Source organism: Brachyhypopomus gauderio, unplaced genomic scaffold (assembly GCF_052324685.1).
Source record: "Brachyhypopomus gauderio isolate BG-103 unplaced genomic scaffold, BGAUD_0.2 sc51, whole genome shotgun sequence".
Classification (NCBI taxonomy): Eukaryota; Metazoa; Chordata; class Actinopteri; order Gymnotiformes; family Hypopomidae; genus Brachyhypopomus; species Brachyhypopomus gauderio.
The window spans coordinates 653,556-679,313 of NW_027506876.1; the positions used below are offsets into that span (position 1 = coordinate 653,556).

Consider the following 25,758-nt stretch of genomic DNA (forward strand, 5'->3'; position numbering starts at 1 on the left):
GATCAGTTATATAGTGTGTAAGGGATCAGTTATATAGTGTGTATGGGATCAGTTATATAGTGTGTATGGGATCAGTTATATAGTGTGTATGGGATCAGTTATATAATGTGTATGGGATCAGTTATGTAGTGTGTACGGGATCAGTTATATAATGTGTATGGGATCAGTTATGTAGTGTGTATGGGATCAGTTATATAGTGTGTATGGGATCAGTTATGTAATGTGTACGGGATCAGTTATATATGGGATCAGTTATATAGTGTGTATGGGATCAGTTATGTAATGTGTATGGGATCAGTTATATAGTGTGTATGGGATCAGTTATATAATGTGTATGGGATCAGTTATATAGTGTGTATGGGATCAGTTATATAATGTGTATGGGATCAGTTATATAATGTGTATGGGATCAGTTATATAGTGTGTATGGGATCAGTTATGTAATGTGTATGGGATCAGTTATATAATGTGTATGGGATCAGTTATATAGTGTGTATGGGATCAGTTATATAGTGTGTATGGGATCAGTTATGTAATGTGTATGGGATCAGTTATATAGTGTGTAAGGGATCAGTTATATATGGGATCAGTTATATAGTGTGTATGGGATCAGTTATGTAATGTGTATGGGATCAGTTATGTAATGTGTATGGGATCAGTTATGTAATGTGTATGGAATCAGTTATATAATGTGTATGGGATCAGTTATATAGTGTGTATGGGATCAGTTATATAATGTGTATGGGATCAGTTATATAGTGTGTATGGGATCAGTTATGTAATGTGTATGGGATCAGTTATATAATGTGTATGGGATCAGTTATATAATGTGTATGGGATCAGTTATGTAATGTGTATGGGATCAGTTATATAATGTGTATGGGATCAGTTATGTAATGTGTATGGGATCAGTTATGTAATGTGTATGGGATCAGTTATATAATGTGTATGGGATCAGTTATATAATGTGTATGGGATCAGTTATATAATGTGTATGGGATCAGTTATATAGTGTGTATGGGATCAGTTATGTAATGTGTATGGGATCAGTTATGTAATGTGTATGGGATCAGTTATGTAATGTGTATGGAATCAGTTATATAATGTGTATGGGATCAGTTATATAGTGTGTATGGGATCAGTTATATAGTGTGTATGGGATCAGTTATATAGTGTGTATGGGATCAGTTATGTAATGTGTATGGGATCAGTTATATAATGTGTATGGGATCAGTTATATAGTGTGTATGGGATCAGTTATATAGTGTGTATGGGATCAGTTATATAATGTGTATGGGATCAGTTATATAGTGTGTATGGGATCAGTTATATAGTGTGTATGGGATCAGTTATATAGTGTGTATGGGATCAGTTATGTAATGTGTATGGGATCAGTTATATAATGTGTATGGGATCAGTTATATAGTGTGTATGGGATCAGTTATATAGTGTGTATGGGATCAGTTATATAGTGTGTATGGGATCAGTTATGTAATGTGTATGGGATCAGTTATATAATGTGTATGGGATCAGTTATATAGTGTGTATGGGATCAGTTATATAGTGTGTATGGGATCAATTATGTAATGTGTATGGGATCAGTTATGTAATGTGTACGGGATCAGTTATATAGTGTGTATGGGATCAGTTATGTAGTGTGTATGGGATCAGTTATATAATGTGTATGGGATCAGTTATGTAATGTGTATGGGATCAGTTATGTAATGTGTATGGGATCAGTTATATAGTGTGTATGGGATCAGTTATGTAATGTGTATGGGATCAGTTATATAGTGTGTATGGGACCATTTGTTGCTCTCTGAGTTTCCAGTGAGTAATGGTAATTCTTTTAAAAATTAAATCAGTCAAGCTGTGTTAACCAAGCTCTATTGGTACCATAACAAGCTCTATCGGTATATTTAGCAGAGGCCGTCCATGCAGACAGGTAAACCCAATAGGTAACAGAACACTAGTTTGTCCACTGTAACTGTAAGGGTGAACATAAAATCTGCATGAAAAATTGAAGCTTGAGTGGCACTGAATGTGTTGAACATAAGTAACACTTCACATTACCCCACTGAATGTGTTGAACATAAGTAACACTTCACATTACCCCACTGAATGTGTTGAACATAAGTAACACTTCACATTACCCCACTGAATGTGTTGAACATAAGTAACACTTCACATTACCCCACTGAATGTGTTGAACATAAGTAACACGTCACATTACCCCACTGAATGTGTTGAACATAAGTAACACGTCACATTACCCCACTGAATGTGTTGAACATAACACGTCACATTACCCCACTGAATGTCTTGAACATAAGTAACATGTCACATTACCCCACTGAATGTGTTGAACATAACACGTCACATTACCCCACTGAATGTCTTGAACATAAGTAACACGTCACATTACCCCACTGAATGTGTTGAACATAAGTAACACGTCACATTACCCCACTGAATGTGTTGAACATAAGTAACACGTCACATTACCCCACTGAATGTGTTGAACATAAGTAACACGTCACATTACCCCACCACTGCTACAATGTTGCATCATTGTTACAGTGTTGGGTAAATGCAGTTATGTAACTGCTGCGTAAGGTTACCAGTGTGTAACGCATGATGAAAAACAATGTGTTGCTTTACAATTACATTATAACAGTAGTGTAATGAGGTATCTGAATACATTTATTAAAGTGTTACATCCCACATCCACATGCCAACTAACCCCCCATTTTACTCTAGCATAAAAGAAAACCCAAATAAAAGCATGTGCCCTTTTGTAGATTACACTTCTGGCTACATATTCCTTCATTCGTTTTAGGGCCATTTTTTACAGCCTCCAAAAAGCTGCGTGAATCGGCCTATCGTGGGTGCCATGCCCGCCTCGTCACTGCACCGATGCTGGGGGTAACAAGTATCTCTCTTGTATGCTCGAGTCATCCCTGACATGAAAACTGGGGGGCAAGAGAGCCGTCTGTTTGGCTGGGTCGGCCTTGGGGCCAGCCGCTAAATAAGAGATCATATCGGCCGTTTTGCTGCGACATTGAATGCCCCGTGTCCTAATCAATAAAGTCCAATTCTTTGTAGATCTGGCTCTCCGATTAGCCCCTTGCTCTAATCCAATCGGCCATTTCTGCGGTCCGTCACGCGGGGCGGTGCGGGGCGACGTAAAGGATGTCGTTATCGGAGGTTATGAGTTTAGCGCTGATAAAAAGCCACGCTGGCCCGCCAGCCCGGGGTGAGCGGCCTGCTTTGTGCCTTTTAATTGCAAGAGCACTCCAGGACCTGGTCCGTTCCATCGCCTAGGTAACAGTGTATCCAAGGGAGGAGGGATAACAACAGGACTATATTGTCAGGAGAGGAAATGACGGCTCTCCTGTTTCTCTGCAGACAGAACAAAGGCAGAAAATAAAACCCAGTATTAAAATCTGCAGCATTTACAGAGAGTCTAGTGGTTTTAGGAGAAGGCCGATCCTGGGCTGCCTAACGCTTGGGTTAGCATTATGCTAATTTGAAATAAAGCCTCATTTCTCACGTTTAATCATATTGTTCCTCACTAATGAGGAAAAAATGCAGCTCAGAAAAAAAACTACCCATTAGACTCCAAACGGGAAGGGTTGGTGGTAACTCAAGCGGGAGTCTCTGTCCGTACATTTACTACTCTGCGAGGGAAAAGGCTTCCATTATTTACAAAATCACATCACATTAATGGGAAACCTTCCTCCATGCCTCCCAGGCAGAGAGCCCCAACGTGACATGAAGTGATCAGACGTTCACTCTGTGTGGCTGTACCGTCAGAGTGGCTTAGAGACTTTTATCCCGTGTGAGGACTCTATATTGGGAAATATTCAGTATGGCTACTTTCATGTCACAGTGAGAATGAGGGGCAAAAGCTCTTCAGATTACTTGAGGGGGTTAGCGGTTGCTGTTGGCCCCTGTAAAATGTTCAGACAGGAGAATAATCAGAGATTTCTCTTCTGGCTTCTCTGTTTTCAGTCCCATGACAATTTCTGAGTGCCACAATGGCACAATAATGAACTTCCGCGGTGCGTCCTTTCTGCAGGGGAAAGCTCATGAATGTAGTTCTCCTCTCCACCCCTCCACCCCTCTACCCCTCCACCTCTCCACCCCTCTATCCCTCCACCTCTCCACCCCTCCACTCCTCTACCCCTCCACCTCTCCACCCCTTCACCCCTTTACCCCTCCACCCCTCCACTCCTCTACCCCTCCACCTCTCCACCCCTTCACCCCGTTACCCCTCCACCTCTCCACTCCTCCACCTCTCCACCCCTCTACCCCTCCACCTCTCCACCCCTCCACTCCTCTACCCCTCCACCTCTCCACCCCTCTACTCCTCTACCCCTCTACCTCTCCACTCCTCATCCCATCTACCCCGCCACCCATCCACCCCTCCACCCCCTATCCATCCACCTCTCCACCCCTCCACCTCTCTGCATTGCCTAATCACGCTGCCTTTCGCTGAGCCCACTGGATTAGCGGCTGTTTATGTCTGGAAATGCCTGCAGGAAATCCTGCTCTCATCAGAACTCTGTTGTGTTCATTTTAGCCACCCGTTTCTGTGAAGCTGCACTGAGAACTTCAAGGGGTAGGAGCCTAGGGTGGACATGGGGCAGCAGAATGCAGGCAGGGCAGTTACCAACCTGTGTCCTGGTCTGGGTACTTCAGGACAGTAACCTACCAGTGTCCTGGTCTGGGTACTTCAGGACAGTAACCTACCAGTGTCCTGGTCTGGGTACTTCAGGACAGTAACCTACCAGTGTCCTGGTCTGGGTACTTCAGGACAGTAACCTACCAGTGTCCTGGTCTGGGTGCTTCAGGACAGTAACCTACCAGTGTCCTGGTCTGGGTGCTTCAGGACAGTAACCTACCAGTGTCCTGGTCTGGGTACTCCTGGGACATGTGCTGGTTCTGGTGGACCCAATCCCCGTTGCACTTGAAGAATATCTGTAGGGCAGGCGCAGCACGACACCGCAGTTTGATTGGGTTGCTCTTGACGATGTAAGCGTCCTCCGGCTCCTGCAGGAAGTGAGGTAGGGTCCCGCCCACCGAGAGTGAATCAGAAGCAGCATCCCCTGTAGTTCCTGTAAAAAAAAGATAAGGCAACATCAGCACAAATGAGACAACCTCACAACCTCACAACCTCACATCCTCACAACCTCACTCCACATACATGTAAAAACGGATCTCATCGCTTTACAATCACCCGCAGCAACTTTTCATTTCTGCTCCTTTGCTTTTCCATTTTCACCCAGTCTTCAAATATTTCATTATTTTTCTTTGCTGTAAAGCTGCTGTTTTCCCTGTGGACTGCATGGCGTTTGCTGCTTTAACAGCCCCCAAATGGAGAACGATGCAGATTCAGCCATTGTTTTAGACTTTTGAAAAGAAAAGCAGACTCCTGATGATGTGAACGAACAGACGCCAAGGAGTTTGGAAGACTGTCGATCCGTCTGATGAGATCTGTCTCATCACACTCGCCGACTTCCTGCTTCAGCTGTTACTCAGCTGTACACGTGACCTCCAGCAGGACGCTGTCTTTTGATCAGCAGTAAATAGTTGCAGAGTAAGAGAAAGCAAGACAGTAGCAGAGAGAGAGAGAGGCAGGAATAGAACTCATTCTGGAGACCGTTGATGAGATCTTGGCAAAGCACAGCAGTAGTTCTCATGGAGTCCTTCGTCTTCGCTGCTCCAATCTTCCCTTTTCTCCAGAGGGCAGGGCAACATGGAACAAGAAGGTGGTTTTCATGCCATCTTGGGAATTCACGCTGGAATAAAACCTCCAGCCCATCAATACTGGCAGCCGACTGGCTGATAGAACTAAGCTTGTCAGTGACTGGGGAAAAAAAAAACGCCCTGAAAGTCATTATAGCACCATCAAATTCAATCTGCCCAGTGGAATTGAATAGACTCATGCTACACAGTCTCCCATGTTTTAAATGGATAAACAAGTGAATGACCATGTCATGTTTGTGTACACACATATACACACACACACAGGTTGTAAAAGAGTATTAAAATAACTCCTACTCAGTTAAAGCACATGTCTCATGTGGTTTTAAATAAGCGTCTATTTTTATCTGAAGCAGTTGAAAGGCTGATAATCGAAGCGCACTTTGCTGCTATTTCAGTCTGTTAGTCATAAACGCTCCTCTCCTTTAGTTTCTAACATAGAGAAACCACCACCTATGTGTTGAACATGTTACTCTTTGCCTCTCCTTACTCTTCCTCTACTCTTCCCCCCAGAGAAGCCCCAAAGCTCTGGGGGAATGAAGTAATGGAAGACTCTCCCTATCAGTTCAGCTCTGCGTGTTCTATCCCCCCACTGGCTGGTGGCTACACAGCCAGCCTGCCTTTCTGACCTCTGATTGGCTGTTTTGAGTCCTCCACCCTGAGTGGCCCTAATGAACACTGACAGCTTGGCACGAGCTGGGCTCATGGGCCTCTCTCCGCTTCACGCCAGCTCGTGGAGGCCCCGGGGGCCGTCCACCGTGACACGCAGGGGCCACAGACCACCCAAGAGTGACATTTTAATAAGGGGATCTTCTGAGGGGGGAGGGGGGAGGGGGGTGGGGGTGAGGGCGGGAGGTTCCCAGATTATACCTGGACACCATCGGTATGCTGATGATGTGACAATGCTTCGGTGGTCACTACTCAAAGTTCTGTCATGGTCTTCTCACAAGCTACCACCAGCACAACTGGAGACCCTTTCTGTCCCCGGGGAGCAGACGTCTTACAGCAGTAAATTCTGAAATCTGATTTTAAGTGGGAGAGCCTTCGGCACAGACTAAAACAGGTGAAGTTTCTGCTCATGAGTGAACTGTGAAGTGTGAGTGGGCTCTGAAATCCACCATGATTTCATGCAGAGTTCTGGATCCCGGGTGTCTGCTAAGGTCATACTGCAGCAGGTGGCAACAGATTGGGAACCTTGCCAGGATCATCCCCAGGGTGATGGAGCCTAAACTTTACATCTGAAATGGACCACGCTGGTGTGGATCTGAAGGTTCTAGCCATAAAAGCACCAAAGCACCTTAAAGTACTGGGTTGGACTCCCTTTTGCCTTCAGAACTGCCTTAATCCTTCATGGCATTCTGGAAACATTCCTCAGAGAGTCTGGTCCATATTGACATGATAGCATCACGCAGTTGCTGCAGATTTGTCGGCTGCACATCCATGATGTGAATCTCCCGTTCCACCACATCCCAAAGGTGCTCTATTGGACTGAGATCTGGTGACTGTGGAGGCCATTCGAGTGCAGTGAACTCATTGTTGGTGTTCAAGAAACCAGTCTGAGATGATTCACACTTTATGACATGACACGTTGTCCTGCTGGAATTAGCCATCAGAAGATGTGTACACTGTGGTCATAAAGGGATGGACATGGTCAGCAACAATACTCAGGTAGACTGTGGCATTGACACAATGCTCAATTGGTACTAATGGGCCCAAATTGTGCCAGGAATATATCTCCCACATCATTGCACCACCACCACCAGCCCAAACCGTTGATACCAGGCAGGATAGATCCATGCTTTCATGTTGTTGATGCCAAATTCTGACATCCATCCAAATGTTGCAGCAGAAATCGAGACTCATCAAAACAGGCAATGTTTTTCCAATCTTCTATTGTCCAATTTTAGTGAGCCTGTGTGAATTCTAGCCTCAGTTTCCTGTTCTTAGCTGACAGGAGTGGCACCCGGTGTGGTCTTCTGCTGCTATAGCCCATCCGTCTCAAGGTTTGACATGTTGTGCGTTCAGAGATGCTCTTCTGCATGCCTCGGTTGTAACCACTGGTTATTTGAGTTACTGTTGCCGTTCTATCAGTCTGAGCTAGAATGCATGAAGTCCCTGCATTCTAGAAAATTCTGGTCAAGCATATCATGGTTGCACTGGTTCATTCCACTGTAAGTCACAATGGTGGTCTGTCTTAAATTAGACATTACAACTATGTAATATTTTCTAGCTTTTTGCCAACTGGGATTCTTTCCTGAGAGTGTGGAGAGATACAACAGTCAAGACGAGATTCTGTCTGAGGTGCCTACATATTACATTAAGCCAGTTCCAGGTGGTATTACAGGTGTGAACAGAGATGGAATTACACAAAGCTTCCTCCACAATTCTACACGCATCAGCCCATTTTGCTTTAATTATCAAAGTCGAGCGATAGCAGGCCCTCCTGGGGGGAGGAGCTGTGCTCATGCAGTTGTTAACCAGCTATGCGCAAACGACGTGGAGATCTCACGCCGTCTCTTGAGGTGTCAAATCACACAATACCGTCTCAGTTCAAGTGTGTCCGCATGGGGTTTTATGGGCGGGGATTTTTTTTAAAATAGGGCCAATCGTGTTGTCTGAACAATTTTTTTTTTTACCACAGATTATCCAAACACTCTGTGGAGTGAAAGTCCTGAGAGGGCGGGGCTCTTTGATTTGCTGGCTCCAAACACACTGGAAAGTCATTATTATTCATCTGAGCTGATTTGATCCACTAAAGGCCTACCTAATTATAAACGGAGTGGGGCGACACCAGTCAATTTACATGTGATTTAGCTTGAAAAAACACGATTACACATATAGGACAGCTTCTTTTAGGCTTGGAAATGGCAGACGCTGCTCCACAGCAGATGGTGGGCATGGGGCCGATGCCAGTGCATACAGATCCTGGGTCCTTGGGAGTCCTTTTTCAAAGTTACTTCACTTGAGGTGAATGGCACAACCCCAACAATGAAAGAATCCCTGTCACAGCCACAGTTTTGTTGCTGTGGTCACAGCTGTAGCTTCCCTTGCACCAATTGTGGCATCGGTCACCGTAGTGATTGTGGAGTCGAGTGGGAGGAGGTGCTATGTGGGTCGTCGTGGCAGCACAACCCCCACACCGACCGTAGGGTGAGCGACAACCTGAAAATTGCTCTGCCAGCCGAGTGAGATTGCGTGATCTTCTCCTGCCTTTCTGGAGACGGGGCCGCGGCCCGAGGACAGGATTCATTTTCTTCGCGGCGACAAGAAGACGCTCACCTCACCTGCGCAGGTCTGCTGTCCATGTCCTTTTCATGTTTGTCGAGTCACCTAGGGGACGGCTAGTCGTCTGGCAACCGCATTTGCCTTGTTTATGCCATTACGTGCATATGATCGTGGGGGTAGTGGTGGGGGTGGAGGGGACCTGGGACAAGTCATTTGCATGTTGAGTTTTCTTCCCCCGCCGCTCCATCCTATCAGAGAGCAGTACCCTCTGACAATTGGAATCCTGACTTTTGGTTGCGTTCCATTGCAAAGGACGACAGTTCTGAAATTGGTACCACATGCCATCGCAGGTTCCAACAATCAATCGTTGCCAACGCTCAACGGGGGGTTGAAGAAACAGCCTTAAAATGACTGAGGACTCCTGGACAGGCCACGGGGGTCTTCCTCCACTCCCCTTCGTCATGAATGAAACACCAAACAAGCTCCGCCCCCTGCTGGCCCACACTGCTCATTCACCAGCCTGGCCTTGTTAGACCCAGCATCTTACAAGACTCTTATAAGGCCTGAACCTGCCTGAATCAGTCTCAACCAGGCCGAACCAGCCTCAACCAGACCGAACCAGCCTCAACCAGACCGAACCAGCCTCAACCAGGCCGAACCAGCCTCAACCAGACCGAACCAGCCTCAACCAGCCACTCTCCACCATTTCTCCAAAGTCTCTGTGTGCTGAAGTGCGGACCTTTATGGAGCTGCGGGGGCAGCGGTGGTGGGACGGTGGAGGCTCCCTGTCTCACATGAGTTGATTTGTACAGAAGAACTACGGGAGTCGTGCCTTGTCCCCGTGGCGGATGGGTCAGGCAGTGAAGGGTGAACTTGCTTTTCTCCCTGACCTCTTGTTCACCCCAACCTCTAACCTGTTGTCTAAATGCAAAACCTGCATTGATCCAATCCAGATGCTGTCCGTTTATTACCACTGTGAAACACACTCCCGTAGAGGAGTCAGCCTACAGACGGCCGTGTAAACTCAGGCCCGGCCGTGCTCTGCTTTACCGACTCCTTTGCGTGCGAGTTTCGCCCCATTAAATCATTAAACTTCCGCCCTATTAAATCCGTCAGACTGCAGCGAGGCAGCTGCTACACCAAAAATCAATCACTGCTGAACGGGGCCTAATTAGGGACGTCTTCATCACCGCACGTTAATTCAGGGCCGAGTCATAACAAGGTGTAAAAGAAAAGGTAGGCATAAGGGTAGTGCGCCTGTGATTGGCTGTGGGTTCCTGCCCCCGTCTCCGCCCCCGCCCCAACATGGTGCTCTAATTATGAGGCTTCAGCGTTTCGGCAGTTCTCGTGCACTTCTTCACTTGTCAGAGAGAGAAAGGATAATTGGAACAAGGTGACAATCCGTGCTCCATAAAGCAGGGTGGGGGGGGGGGGGGGGGGGGGGCGTGATCGATGCTCGTAAAGACCGGCCCCTAATGAGTCAGATGAGCGGCCCACCGACATGTCACTTATTTTCTCATTACGGCGGTTAATTTTTATGCGGTCCCTTAACACGGCCGTCTCGGTGACGGCGAGCAGCCTTGCTGGGGTGTCATGGCTTGGGCGGGACAACGGCCCATCAGGCCTGAGTGGACTGAAGTGAGTACAGATGGAAAGTAGCAAGATTAATAATGCATAAATAACGAATTCAATGGAATGAGTGCATGTGTAATGTGATTATAAACACACTGCAGCGTGGCGTGAGCGGCCGGGCGTGACACTGACGCATATCGGATGTCCTGAGGTCGAGTCTTAGAGCTGGAACATATATTTTACATATATTTGGTCTGTTTTGTAGAGTTTGATTCTGACTACTGTTTGCAGACATCTGTTTAGTCACTTCAGGTGCGGACTGCAGATTCGGTGGCAGGTTTCAGAAAGCTGAGTACTCATTTTCGAAGGCTGAAATATTCCCCTCTGCGGGGAAAGAGGAGAGAGAGAGAGACAGAATAGAGAGACAGAGAGAGGAAGGAGGAGACAGAGAGAGAGTATCCTCTTGTGTGCAGACTCTCTTTTTGTAACCTCTGTATGAACTGTGCAAAGACAGACTAATTCAGATGGTTGAAAAGAATGCATAAACACACACACACACACACACACACACACACACACACACACACACAAATATACTTTGAGATGATATTCCTGCTTCTTTAACAAAGCACAACTTATTGGGAAGACTGAAATACAAGACTTTAAGCGAATAAACGTCTGCTGAGCCATATGGACACAGGCATATGGATATTAAAATATTTTGTCCCGAGAGGTGCAATTCTGTCCAAGAGATACAACAGGTGCCGATAATACGGAACACTGGAAGAAAACAGAGTAAACACCTTTGACAGCACACACAATGTTTTCATGCTGTAGAACCCTCGTGGGACATTACTGCAGCTGCTGCTGGAATTTAAGCCTAATCCCTTTCAAACCTGGACCCAGACAATTTATTACCTAAAAAATCATTGCTGAGTAGCAACAAGAGCAGAAAGGTTCACATACTACAACCACTGAAGGTTCACATACTACACATACTAAAACCACTGAAGGTTCACATACTACACATACTAAAACCACTGAAGGTTCACATACTATACACACTACAACCACTGAAGGTTCACATACTACACATACTTCAACCACTGAAGGTTCACATACTACACATACTACAACCACTGAAGGTTTACATACTACACATACTTCAACCACTGAAGGTCCACATACTACACATACTTCAACCACTGAAGGTCCACATACTACAACCACTGAAGGTTCACATACTACACATACTACAACCACTGAAGGTTCATATACTACACATACTACAACCACTGAAGGTTCACATACTACACATACTTCAACCACTGAAGGTCCACATACTACAACCACTGAAGGTTCACATACTACACATACTACAACCACTGAAGGTTCACATACTACACATACTTCAACCACTGAAGGTCCACATACTACAACCACTGAAGGTTCACATACTACACATACTACAACCACTGAAGGTTCATATACTACACGTACTACAACCACTGAAGGTTCACATACTACACATACTACAACCACTGAAGGTTCACATACTACAACCACTGAAGGTTCACACACTACACATACTACAACCACTGAAGGTTCATATACTACACATACTACAACCACTGAAGGTTCACATACTACAACCACTGAAGGTTCACACACTACACATACTACAACCACTGAATGTTCACATACTACACATACTACAACCACTGAAGGTTCACACACTACACATACTACAACCACTGAAGATAAACATACGACAACTGTAGTCCAAATATTTGGTTCACTGTCTAATCGTGGAGAATAAGTTGGTGCTCGGTTTCCACCCCTAGCCCCGCCCCTAGCCCCGCCCCTAGCCCCGCCCCTGGCACCACCCTCGGCACCGCTCCCTGGTGCTGCCCCCATCAACACCCAGTCCATGTCTTTTGGAGGTCTCTCCAATGTTCAGTATTTTCAGATCTGTTCTCCATCTAGCTGGTTCGATAGTTGCCTGACCCATTTCCCCCAGTATCAGACCCACCCGGGTTACAATGTCCATTAGGGTGTTTTCAGTTAGCAGCACCTCTCAGGTCACCAATAACATTTGTTTTCTTGGAGCTCATGAGATTTACAGTCCTCCTTCTGAGCCTCTGTGTCACAAAGTGACAGTTATTTACGCAGGGAACTGCTAAGGCGTTAAAACTGTTAGGATGTTTTGAGACGGATTTAGTCTGTCCTGTCAGACTGTTTACCACTTAGGTTCTGTTCTAGCCCAATCACTGGATTAAAAGCTGTTCATTCAGAAAACGGTGTGTATACACAGTTTATTATATCAAACAACAGGAGACTACAGCGTACGTGTGGGAGAGAAAACGTCTCTCCAGACAGGTCTGCTGGGAAATTGTGGGCTCAAACAGTGTTTGTCTTGTGAGACACGTAGTAGTCAAGCTGTACTGTTACTGCACCAAAACAACACAGCGTGCACCTGGGAAGAAAAAGAGCACTTTGCCTCGAAACCGATCAGTCCATAAGGTCCAGAACTTGCTAGAGTCTCCCCATCCCTTCTGCCCCCCCCCCCCCCCCCCCCAACCCACCCCCCCCCCCCCTTCCAGGATGTTACTGGAATCATCTCAGCCATAGATGGACAGGTGAGACAGTCCACGGGCTGCGCTCCTTTGGTCTGCTACGATCGCTTCTCAACAGCTCGATCAGTTATTTCTGGGCAGCAGGAGGCCAGAAATTCCTCTGTGCGACAACTCAGTTATTCAGCTCCTCACGGAGGGCCCTCGTGTAGACATCGTTTTTTTTTTTTTTTTTTTTTGCTTTTTTGCCGAAGCTTCTTAAATCTGCTGGCTGTCTCTACGCTGGGCTGCTGAGAACCTGTGAAGAACCTGTTTAAACAGGTAGGGCTATCGGTGGAATATGACATGAAAAGGAAATCTCCACTCAAAACCTTGAAAATCATCTCAAGTCTTCACTCAAATCAATCTCTCTGTCCACTCCTTTTTCGCTCCTTTTCGATTTTTCCCTTTCCCTTATCACTCTCTCTATATATATATCTCTCTCTCCCTGCATCTTCAGCACACGAGAAGCTCCTCCTCGGTGCCGTTGTTTCATTCGCTTGCAGTGTCGTTTGCCTGTATCAGCAGGGCTGGCCCTTGCTGTTACTCCCCGGAGGACGCTCTCCTCAGACGGCCTGGCTGAGCTCGCTCGCGGCTGTTGCGGCCAGGTGGTCGTCGGGACAGGCCCTGACACGGGGACAAAGAGGAACGTGGCGTCAGCGCAAAGCCCCGCGCTTCCAGGGCCAAGGACCGCCGGGTCCCCACGCAAGACGGTGCAAGCGTTGCCAGAGCTGCGCGACACTAATGATGCCCTCCGCGGAACTCGCGTTTTTTTTTTTTTTTCACGCCACGTCGGTCGAATTGGATCCCGGCCGAAGTTCAGCCGAGTGCGCCAAAAACTCGGAGTCAACAAGGTCCGGATGAGAGGCCAGGGATGAGGCGGGGGGCAGAGGGATAGCAAACAAGTCAGAGATTGGCAGAGCAGCAGACCTGGGGGAGGAACGGATGGGCAGAGAGAAACGAAAACCCAGAGAACGATGAGAGAAACGCAGACAGAGAGGTCTCGGGTTGTGTGTGGGCGCTTCTGGCTGAGACTGGTCTGGCACTCCAGCACCCTGTTTAAGAGTAGAAGTGTTATTAGCTGGTGAGCGCCCCCTACTGGGGAGATTAGCCCTGACGTTCAAACCCGGGTGATGAACTACCACGCGTGGCTGCTCAAAATCGGCCCGTCGTGGGAGGCGCTGATTAATTGCCCCATGAATGAGAACCCGCGTGCCCAACCTGCCTTCTCCTCCTTTAATCACAGCTCAAGAGGAGCTAATCGCATTATGGTGCATCTTTAGCAAGTGCAACGAATCTAAAAAATGATACCTAAAAAGATAGCAAAGATTGAACGGTGCCCTGAAATCAACACTAAGATCGAACTGCAGTGTTAAGTGGATTTCGTTTGCCTTAGAGATAAGGGGAAGTGTGGAGTTGTGAGAGGGGATATATGAGAGCTCTACACAAAGGGCCTCTTTCACAATGAGCTCAGTGCTGACCGACAAACCGTCACCATACAGTGCAACAGTTGCCCAAACGTGTTTGTTGGGTACAGATATGATTAAGTCACAAAGCGGTTCCCACAAAGAACGCTCGGGCCAGCTCGGTTCAGATTGGCACAGTGGCTTGTTCTGGTGCCCTAGGGGAAAGGTGTGGACCGCAGTGTGCCAGTATCACACGGCCCAGATCCAGGTCCGTGTCTGGCAGCTCACAGGACAACATAAAGATGGAGGATCTGATCCAGGACGTTCGGGAACGGTTCGCTTTCGGAGTGCTTACGATTTTGAAATGGTTCCATTCTGAAGGATTTTTTAAGGACTTCAATGCTTTGGCTTTAAGAACGCCTCCGATTTGAAAACACTTTGGATTTCAGATTGGATTGTATTTCCATGCTGAGCATACAGTGTATCCCTCTGGAGTGACAAACGGAAGAAAAAAAACTGTACAATTACAAGCATATTCGCACAAAAGTAGGTGGTTTAATCAAGCTCATTTTCTGCTTCATGCATAAACAGTAACTGTACATTAATTCAGAACACCACTGAATCAATCATGCTTTTCAAGAAAAAAATCTGACAATTTTTAACTGTTTTGAATATCACTAGAAGCAATGGTGTGTGTGGCTGTGTGCATGTATATGTATGTATATGTATTGGCGTGCGCATGTAACAGTCAATACTCAGATATTTATTCCTTCAAGACAAAAAAAAACTATTAAGGCAGAACAATAAGAGTGTTCCATTTAAAAGATCAGCTTCCCAACGGCCGCTCATCTCTAATCGATCCCGAAGCATCACGGTGCAGTGCCCAGTCTGACTTCACCACCTTCACAAAATCACAGCAATGCAACGCAGAGTCCTGCAATCGACTGGCTGCAAACATCCTGCATTATGCCAGCGAGCAGGACGATATAGAATCTGTTTAGCAGCAGCCTGGTGGAGAGGAGAGTGTAGGTGCTCATCTCCGCCCACCACACGTGATTGGTTCATTAATAATACCTAATGACTCAGGCAACGCGGAGAGAATTTCGATCCCCTCATTGGTATTCCGGGTGCGGAGGCAGGAGACGGGTGAGCTGGAGTGTAGTCACTGAAATCGGACGCCTGTGGGAATAACCGGAGGTGTCATTTTCCCCAAAGCACTTCTACATCTCTTTACTTATTTAAAAGGGTGTGTGAGGAGTCTGGCTTTGATTAGCACACCCAGAGACTGGGCTAAAGACCACGCTCACTTCTCTCTACGTGGCGGTGCAACTGGGCCGCACCAGGTTTCCTCCCCCCTTCATCCAGCCTTTAATACACACCTTCGTCACTCTTCCTCTTCCGCTCGGCTTCATTTCCCCAGGGCAGGAAAACGCCGCTCCCAGGCCCCGCCGGTCGGGAGGGAAATTAAATCTCGGTGGAGGGAAGCCACGTCTTGCCGCTGATTTATGCCCCGGCCGAATGAAGGGTGCCTGCGGGAGTCCAGAGATCCAGGGGGAAATGCGGGGAGCTTGGGGGTGGCAGATGAATCTCCTTTAACACCCGCCTGGCGTTACGGAGCGAGGGGACCGGGCCTCGGCCCGCCCACTGTTGGTTCGAGCCAGGGCAGACATACCGCGTGCGGTAATAAGCTCGCTGGAGTGCCAGGCCGGCTGTCGGAGGTGCTAATTTGAGCTATCGTCGGCCAGCCACCACACACACACACACACACACACACACACACACACACACACACCAAGCATCCCCCGCAAGGCTTCTGCGTAGAACAATGCATGAATCAATATCAGTGTTGCTCGCCCAGTGATCAAAGACAACCCTCGGATGCAAGAGTTTCTCATGAGTCTTAATATTCAGACTTATAATCTGCAATATTAGCCCCGCCCCCAGCTCTGCAGCCTGTTCGGAATTCGACTCACGGTTTGTGGGAGGGCAGCGAATGGCAGAGTCACAAATCCACAACGAAGGGGAGCACAATAATGCCGAATTTTAAGCGTAGCGTAAGGTTAAACACATCCCAGGTACAGACCAAAACAACAAACAAAAACAACAACATAAACAGCTCCAAGCTGCTGCTCCAGGGGAGTATCCTTTAACGTGATCTCGCTGCTGACTCCCCAACCTGAATCCTCCTGAGCAGGTGTCTCCTCCTGCTGGAGAGGAGTGTGCCAGAGTCACGGCTACAGCATGTGGCAGACAGCTGCGCTCCTGGACAGAGGAGGAACGAAGAGGAACGGTGATGTGGCCTCCAGCGTGAGCAGCATACCAAGATGGACAAGAAAACACACACACACACACACACACACGCACACACACACACACACACACACACACACACACACACACACACACACACACACACACACACACACCGAGCACTCAGACCACACACACCCCTACTCACACCACACTAGCGTGTCCTGCTAGCGTGTCCTGCTAGCGTGTGCTCTTTCCAGCGTGACCAATCACTCAGTGTGGTGGTGGGGTTTTCCCGTCCCGCTGCGGAGGTGAACTCCTGACGGGGTGGAAGCGGAGACGGGGAGGGCAGCCTGTGCTCCAACCGCCCACGTCGCTCCACGGAGTGTCTCTCTGGATCGGGAAATTTGATCAAATCCACCTGCTAGCCTCTCCAAGCTGGGAGCCTAGTGGAGCAGCTTGGTAAACTCTGTTTTGTCAGTGTTAAGATCAGCCAACACCCATTTCTACTCGCTAGTCGTAAGAATGGCGTGATGTTTGTGATGTGATCTTACAGTGGCAATGATTTTTTGGAATTGTTGCAAAATTCTAGATGGACCAGCTCATATTAGAACATGCTTGAACTGACAAGGACATGGAGATATGCTTCCTTTTATGAACTATATATATAGACAGATATATAACTGTCTACATTTGCCAAATGGAATGTAAAAAGATGAACAAATCCCAAACTTTTGGACTCACGTTAGAATTCTTGATGCGTGTGATGTTGGTGGACATGTGGAAAGTTCTTGTATCTGCCAGGACGAGCTCGTAATGTTTTAGTACAAATAAAGGTCCTGCTTCTCCCAGAGAAAGAGGGAAAGAGAGAGAGAGAGAGAGAGAGAGAGAGAGAGAGAGAGAGAGAGAGAGAGAGAGAGAGAGAGAGAGAGAGACAGAGCATCTGTCCCCAGTGTTCTCATTAGAGCTACTATGACAACATTAGCCCCTGCACGCCAACCGCAGATTCTGCAGAGGAAGGCGCAGCGGTTCGTTATGAGAGGCCGAAGCCGCCCCTCCCAGCGCGTTAGGACGTTCAGCAGCGCGTGGTGCGACTACGGTGGCCCCACCGCTCTGAGCAGCACCTGCTAGGCCCCGCCCACACCGCCTCCTTCAAACACCAGGTTTTTTTGCCTCACTTTTCCTGAGGCGGTCCAACAGCTCCTCTCAGGGTTCATCGGTTATGATTCGGGCTCTTCACGACGTCGACGTGATTTACGTTGCGAGCTTTGAAATTGAAACCACTCCTGGAGCGTACATGCGTGGGTGTGTTGGCACGGAAACACAGAGAATTGTTTGTTTTTTTTTTACCATATTTGTACAGTTTGTTTTTTCCAAATGCCGTACAGATGCAGTTGAAAGACGGAACCTTCTTCAGGACACACACGTACACACACACACACACACACACACACACACACACACACACACACACACACCTCCTTCTTCAGGAAGAAATACAGAGTAAGTTGGGTTAGGAGAGAAACAGAAATGATCAGAGAGATAGAATCTCTACTCTCACACTACACACACACACACACACACACACACACACACAACACACACACACAACACACACAACGCGCAGTAGATTCCGTCGTGAGCTCAGGAGGGCTGGAGCTTGGTGAGGATAGATTTATTGAGCGGGTTCAATCTTTGGACACTTCTCTGCTATAGATCCTGACTTGGCGGTAGAATAGAAATCAGTCATGGATTTAATTAAACCTTAACACAAAACGAGAGCAGGAAGAAGAAGAAAGATTGAGTGACGTGGTAGACATGTTGGCACAGGAAATCAATTACTGAATCCGAACGGATTGGAGACTCTTAAACACGCCGCATGGCCAACAGGTAATGGAGGTGAAAACTAATTTATAGAATGCCATGAGCGAGCGGTAGCTCCCGCAGCCCCGGGCTTCCATCACGGAGGATCAGGAACGCTACCTGAAGCGTCTTTGGGCAAGCGCTTAGCATGCGGAGGCTGGGCCGAACACAGAGCACTCCCAGACACTGGGTGTACTGGCCAGGTGGATCATTACTGAGAGGGAGGTTGTGCAACTCTGGCAGGGAGTCTGAAACATCTCGGGAGGTTTTCTCCAGCTGATACGGGATGATCGCGCAGAGCAGCCAGAGCTGGTGGGCCGCTGGCTGCCGCGGTAACGGTGAAGGACGGGCGTGCGCTCTCATTGGCTCTCGTGGCCTCGTGCGACCACACATTGTCACACAACTGCCTCTGAGCAGGTTCGGACGATTGGACCCAGACAATCAAGTATGCCCCTTCAAGCACATTTGGCTAGTGACAGGAGAAGCACAAGATCTAGTGTACTGCTGACTGTGAGAGACAGAGAAAGAGAGAGAGAGAAAGAGAGAGAGAGAGAGAGAGAGAGAGAGAGAGAGAAAGAGAGAGAGAAAGAGTGTTAGAGAGGACGGAAGTTGGGAGAGAAAAGCTGACACGAGTGGGATTTGGGAAAAGAGTTCATTCTCTCAGAGCTTCCAAAGACGCTTATCTGTTGGCTCATGAGTGGAAACCTGGAGTCAGCACAGCTCAGGGCTAAACAGAGAGAGAGAGAGAGAGAGAGAGAGAGAGAGAGAGAGAGAGAGAGAGAAAGAGAGAGAGGTGAAGTGTCCACAGTGTGAACGTTGCCCTTCGCTATAACAGCACTGCTGTCTCAGCACTGTTGCATCCCCGGGTCAAGGTTCTACAGGGAGTCATGACAACACAGCAGCGTGTTAGCGCACGCCCAGCGTAAACCGGCCCTCGCCCTCCCCTACACTCAAACCCCGCCTCCTGCTCCCGGGGTCACCCGGCTACGCGACGCTGTGCTAGCAAGATGTTATTGATCGGCAAAGTCGATTTACAGCCGATTTAGGAGCCGAGTGACTTAATTATGCGGCGCAGACGGAACAAACCGCATGTATCGCCCCGAGATGCGCTGGCACTTCCCCTCAGGCAGAAACGCAGAAACGGGAGAAGCCTCATGAATGATGTATGCCGGGACCTCTGTCTCCGCCCCTAACCCCGACCCTCATTGTTATCCTGACCGCAGTATCGGATGCTGCTTCCTCCAGAGAGAGCCTCCTGCTGGCAGCGGGAAGGAGAACCGGCTGCTCTAATAACGTTACAGCTCAGTAGCTGCTCGTCAACGCTTTTGGGCTTCTTTGAGCCGTGATTTTTTTTTTCAAGCGAGCAGGACGCACGGCGAGACTTCCAAAAGCAGGTCCTGTTAACAAAGCTGAGGTGCAGGACGATCTCGTCCCTGCTGAGACAAACACGGGCCTCGAACAGGCCGTCCCTGCCACCCCCCCGCCTCCAAACATTGGAACAGGCCAATCGCTGACAGATTATCGCCGCCTTCTCAAACCTGCAGCCCGGTCACCTTATTACCACATATCACTGTATGTACGCAGCCTTTTAGAGACACGGCGGTTCTAGCCATGAAATACCAGAACTCTCCTCCATGACAGGCTGGGATGTTTTCTGTTTTTTTTTTTTTTTTGGAGGAGGAGGAGAAGGAGAGAAAAACCAAAAGCTACTGTCAAAACACAAGCTGAAAGTACCATCTGTGAATTGTGATGTGATGGCATAATCCTAACGTGGTGCTGCCCGAGGCACAGAAGGCCCGTTCTGACTGGCGTTTAACAGCAGCCAGACGGAGGTGTGTATAAATTTAGCTGCGGCTGGATCTCATTACAGCTACAGAACCGGAGTGCCAGGCTGCAGGGGCAGAGAGGCAGACGTGCCACCTCGGGGCTGGGAGACAGACCAGCCTCCGCCCGGCGACAGCTTGAATTCAAGCAAGACAGTGGGCGTGGCCAATCACACAATGTCCAATCAAACCTCGGACCTTACAGGTGTCCCGAATCCATCATTTTAATAACATGGAGGTGATGAACTTTAGTAGTGCAAATAATTTTTGTTTAATGAGTATATTTAAAAAGTTATTAGAATATTAAACTTACCATATGAGCTAGATAAAACACACAACGCTCAAAGTCTGGTGTTGAGCTGACTGAATTAGGTTGACCCAATTTTATTTTTTTATTCGTATACTTATTTAGAGCACAGGTGTCCGACGGCCTGGAATAAAGCAAATTGTTCATCTGCACTTTGACAGCTGAACTGGCTTATTTTTTAGTTCCTGAACACAAAATTGGACAGTGTTCACATCCTGGAAATGTTTGCAAACACACTTCTGCACATTTTTCAGCAACACACCTCTATGCAGGTGATTTTTTGTGTGCTTTGTATTTTTGTTTCATTTCATTTTTGCAAGACATAGTTGCAAAACTGAAATAGGAAATAAAACAAGAACAGACGGAAATGAAATTGAAACGAGAATATGAAACTTAAATCGCCTGCTTGCGATCAATCGGCACTTGAGGTGAACGAGACGTCCGAGGGCGACGGCCGTCTCGGGTTTTCTCATTACAGGAGACTTCATTTGGGTCAGCCGGGGCCACGCAAGCATCTCAACGTCTCGCTGTCTGCATCCCAAAGTCACATCATGTCCCAAAGCTGAAATCACTTTCCCTCACTCACGTACAAAACACGTGCACGTTCGCTCTCCCTCCCTCTCTCTCTCTCCCTCCTTCCTTCTCTCTCTCCCCCTCTCTCTCCATATCTCTCTCTCTTTCTATCCTCCTTTTCTGTTTTCTCACACAGCAGGAGTTAATTACAGGCCACGATACTTGTTTCCCAAGCTTACAACTTCCGTGGCAAAACAGAAGAAAATAAACACAATCAAAGCGGTCAGCATCTAGTCGGATGAATGAAACCGCAGCGCTGTTCTCTCTCCTCTCCCCTCCTCTCTCCTCCTCCCCTCTCCTCCCCTCCTCTCCTCCCCTCTTCTCCTCTCAGGAGAGTTTTCTCTTTTGGATCTTGTGTTTGTCCAGCCTCTCCGCACCGCACGCTGTATCACACTGCACATCTTTTTTAAAGGTTTCATTCTGGTAAATTTGCTGTAATGTGTCTCTCGACTGATGAACGAATCCTTGGCGAATGGATCAAAGAGCAAAGCCGTTCTACCTCGTCTACGAGTAGCGCTGCAGTAGACAGGTGAACACCATCATGTTTCAGTCTGTCGTTTTTATCCTTTGATCCTGTGTAGTTTATACTCTTGAACATTGTAAGTAATAATAGTAGTGACAGCAACTACGCAGTTAACAAATATTAGTCACATATTAATGCAGAGTAAATAAACTTCACACTTAACACGCCCCCTGCGGGCGGAACAGAACTTCCCTACAGTGTCTGCAGGATTAGAAAGCCCCTGCAGATAATCCCCCTGTCACCATAAACGGCATTTATGATGTACAACACCACATGATTGTTTTTATATTAGGCCTCTCCAATAATAACAACAATAATAACAATTTCTCCTTAATATCCCTTTGTGTTTCTCACACTGGCCATAATCTGGCAATAGCCCCCGTTGCTCTTTGAATCATCGATTTGCGGACCCATTTAGCTGACGTGTTCACTGAGACCGGATTCTGGGGAATCGGATGTGTCATCGGTGTGCTGGGCCCAATAAACGGAAAATTCCTTTGTATCCTTAACAAGCCTCTGACCCCCCGACTGACCCCATCACTGACCCCCTCACTTACCGCAGGAGACAGGTCAGCATGTGTTTCTGCTGGCCTTCGGGACTCGGTTGTTTCTGGCCACTGCCGGAGCTATAAACCCTGTTTTACGTTTGCTGATTTTCCGTTATTGATTTTAAACAGGGTTCGAGTTTGCATGTATGCTGTGATGTCCACCTTGAGGACGCTGACGTGTGAGGTCCACGTGGTGAACATCGAGAGAGCTTCAAACCACAGCTTCAGATCACGAAGCACCACCTGCCCTCCACCACGGAGCCGTCCACATGCACTCTTCTCCTGGACTTGATTTCAGCTTCATTTCGCAAGGCGGAGTGGAAGTAAAAGCCTCACTAAATCTCTTTAAAAGCTGGGCGGCATCTCCCCCACAATTGCTCTCTCTCTCTCTCTCTCTCTCTCTCTCTCTCTCTCTCTCTCTCTCTCTCTCTCTCTCTCTCTCTCTCTTTCTCTCTCTCTCTCACTCTGCCCAGAGAGATTTCTGGGATATGGAGTGTGTTATTAGGTGTAATGAATGTCAGTATCTCCATCACCCCACGCATCAGGCACCAATTACAAAGACAGGCCAGGTTTTCTCTCTCCTTACGCTCCCTTTCTCTCCTCTCTCCTCTCTCCCTCACTGCCTCCTTCTGCATCTCTCTCGCCCTGGCACCTGGGAGACAGGAGGGGTAAGTTCAGCTCGAGTTGCGGGGGCTCCTCCCCCCGTTTATAAGGGATGGCCCGCTGGACGCCTCTGATCCGGGCGAGCGTAGGCGTGCTGTCCCTCTAATGAAGGTCTTCCGGTGCTTTTCCACGCCACCTCCATTTATCCTAGTTTACACCAACACGCTTCACTCCACATTGACCAATGAGGACCTCCGATGGGTGGTTGGGGGCGGTGGGGGTTTCTTGGTGAAAAGATTCTTTTGATATGGCGTTTGCTGAGCACCGGAGGAGGCCTTTCATCAACCTGCTCCAATGCACTCAGTCCGCAGCGGAGCCGAAACTCGACAGGGACTCGACTTCTGGCCGATAATGACTACAAAGCTTCCTTATGCACTCTGGCACTCCATATAAATCCCTCCATATTATTCGCCAAGATATTATGCCAGGGCACGAACTGGTGACTGGCAGGTTCCTGAGCCATCAGTCAGATAAATCTCACTAATAGGCTCGGGCGTCCCAACACTCCATTTTATATGCAGCGTATATTTCCTCACATAATATCTCTCTTTCTCTCTCTCTCTCTCTCTCTCTCTCTCTCTCTCTCTCTCTCTCTCTCTCTCTCTCTCTCATGCAGACACCATATCCCTTACATCCAGCGGGGTGTTTACCAACACACTTCATAAACCTTCTCCACTCAAGTCAACATTTTCCAAACTTTGAAAGGAGGATGGCTTACACACTCATTCCTAGACATTTCAAATGAAGACTTTATAGGAATTTTAGATGTTCACCCTCGGACTCTTGGGACTGGTATGTACTGCATGAATAAGGCTCCACTGTTAGTCGGGAGAATATAAAAAGTGCTTTACGTGGCCAGTGAAAGGAGAAAAAGACAAACAAAAGAGGGTTTTTGTAAGGCCCAGTTCAACCCATCGTGAGCCAATAAAATGTGAAGACAATATACAATTGTTTCAGACAATGTAGGAACATAAGTCTCAATCGTAGAAAGCCTATAAAAAATAACAGGTGAATCAATACATATAATTACTATTGGTCTTCACACTGAACATTCAGCAGCTCACCTGGACCTACACGGCTCCATTAGTAGCCCTCACCGTTCCTGTGCTGAGTAGTGCTACGCACTTTTTCATCGCTCGCTGTCTCGATTGTTTTTTTTATTTCGGCTAGACACGGAGTCCTCTTGGAACGGGCATCCCGAAACACAGTGAAAACACAGTGCAAACTCCACACTCCACACTGGCGGGACTTAGGGCGTATGTGGCAATGGGGAGGGGGGCTCGTCCAGTGTGTTTGACATGGGGGTGGGGGGTCATTATGAGCGCGGGAATAAAGAATCGATCATATACGATGGCTGACCTTCCGACATGGCACTGGCGTGCGGGTGTTCTCGGAGAGCCGTTTGTGGAGTGATGTTCATGGCATATACTAAGAGGAACGGCCCCATTACGCCACATTATTGACCAGGCCAGAACAAAAACGGGCCGTGATTTTACTCCCCGCAATGCTACTGTGTCAGTGTTAAAGGCAAAAGGCCTTGGGTTCTTCGGTCCTGCTGAGACTGCCCAAAAGGCCACCTGCAGAACTCCCTGGAGACGCCACACTTCGCCTCCAGCCTCATTGTGTAAATAATGAGGAAGGTGTGTTAAGCCAGGGCGGGTGATTAATTGAACGCGAGCATCTCCTCCAGGCTGGAGAGGTTCTTGCATCAGGTCTAGTCGAGCGCTCGAAGAGTCCGAGTGTGAGGAGGGCCGGTGGGCACCTGTGGTGTTGCGTCAGACGCCGGGCTTTTTCAAATCCTGCTCAGCACCAACTGAGCAGCGAGGACTCACATCTCCTTGGCGGAGCAGATAATGAGCACAACCCCCCCACCTCACAAATAACTACAGACTCCAGGCCAGTGTGAGAGCCCCCAGCAGGCCCTGGAGTCAGGCTGGGCTGGTGGGGTGTTTGAAGGTCCACTGACCCCCCCCCAACACCTCATACACCCCACAACCACCCACCCCCACCAGCTCTTGCGCTGTTGAGTCCCAATTAAGAGGTTCCACCTGCCCCCCGAGAATGCAGCCAACCATCTGATGGTGACACCCTCAGGCCGCGAAACATCCCCCTCACCTCTCGGACGCTCATTCACTCTGACCCACAGTACTTAACCTGCTCCCAGTTGACAGACGCTTTGCCAAGTCTCTCTTAAACACACACACACACATATTTAACATCTGTTGAGCAGCCACCATACATCATCAAGGGATCACTTTAAAAAACAGTTCTAAAAAAACTGGCATACAAAGGCAAGGCAGAGAAGTTGCTGAGATATCCATTACATCGAGTGCAACCAGTAATTCCAGATGGAAGGAACATATCAAATGACTTTCAACAACTGCTTCTCGAAATCTGGATTAATGGATCTGTAAGAATTATTTCACAGTGGCTAAACAAAAAATTACTAAGACGACAGAGGTTTTAACATTAAACACCAGATATAACCCATGAGTTACCCAACAAAATAGACTGTTCAGACATAACAGGTCTATAACACTAGGTCAAAAAGCAGTGGAAACGCAACACAAGTGATTGGAGTGAAAGAGGCGTCTGCTCTCATTCTAGATGTTGAAGATGAATGT

At 47.7% G+C, this 25,758-nt stretch overlaps 1 protein-coding gene across 5 annotated transcripts in view; it reads right to left on the bottom strand.

Annotated features, from left to right (window-relative positions):
• Positions 1-25,758, bottom strand: part of unc5db (unc-5 netrin receptor Db) — a 118,598-nt gene that overhangs the window by 59,889 nt on the left and 32,951 nt on the right. For 4 of the 5 annotated variants that reach the window (XM_076987140.1, XM_076987137.1, XM_076987138.1 and 1 more), the window contains exon 2: positions 4,908-5,120. In XM_076987140.1, coding sequence (XP_076843255.1) covers positions 4,908-5,120 — 213 coding nt within the window. Of the gene's footprint in view, positions 1-4,907; positions 5,121-5,209; positions 5,924-25,758 lie in introns of those variants that run through there. The other variant, XM_076987139.1, reaches the window with a different exon arrangement.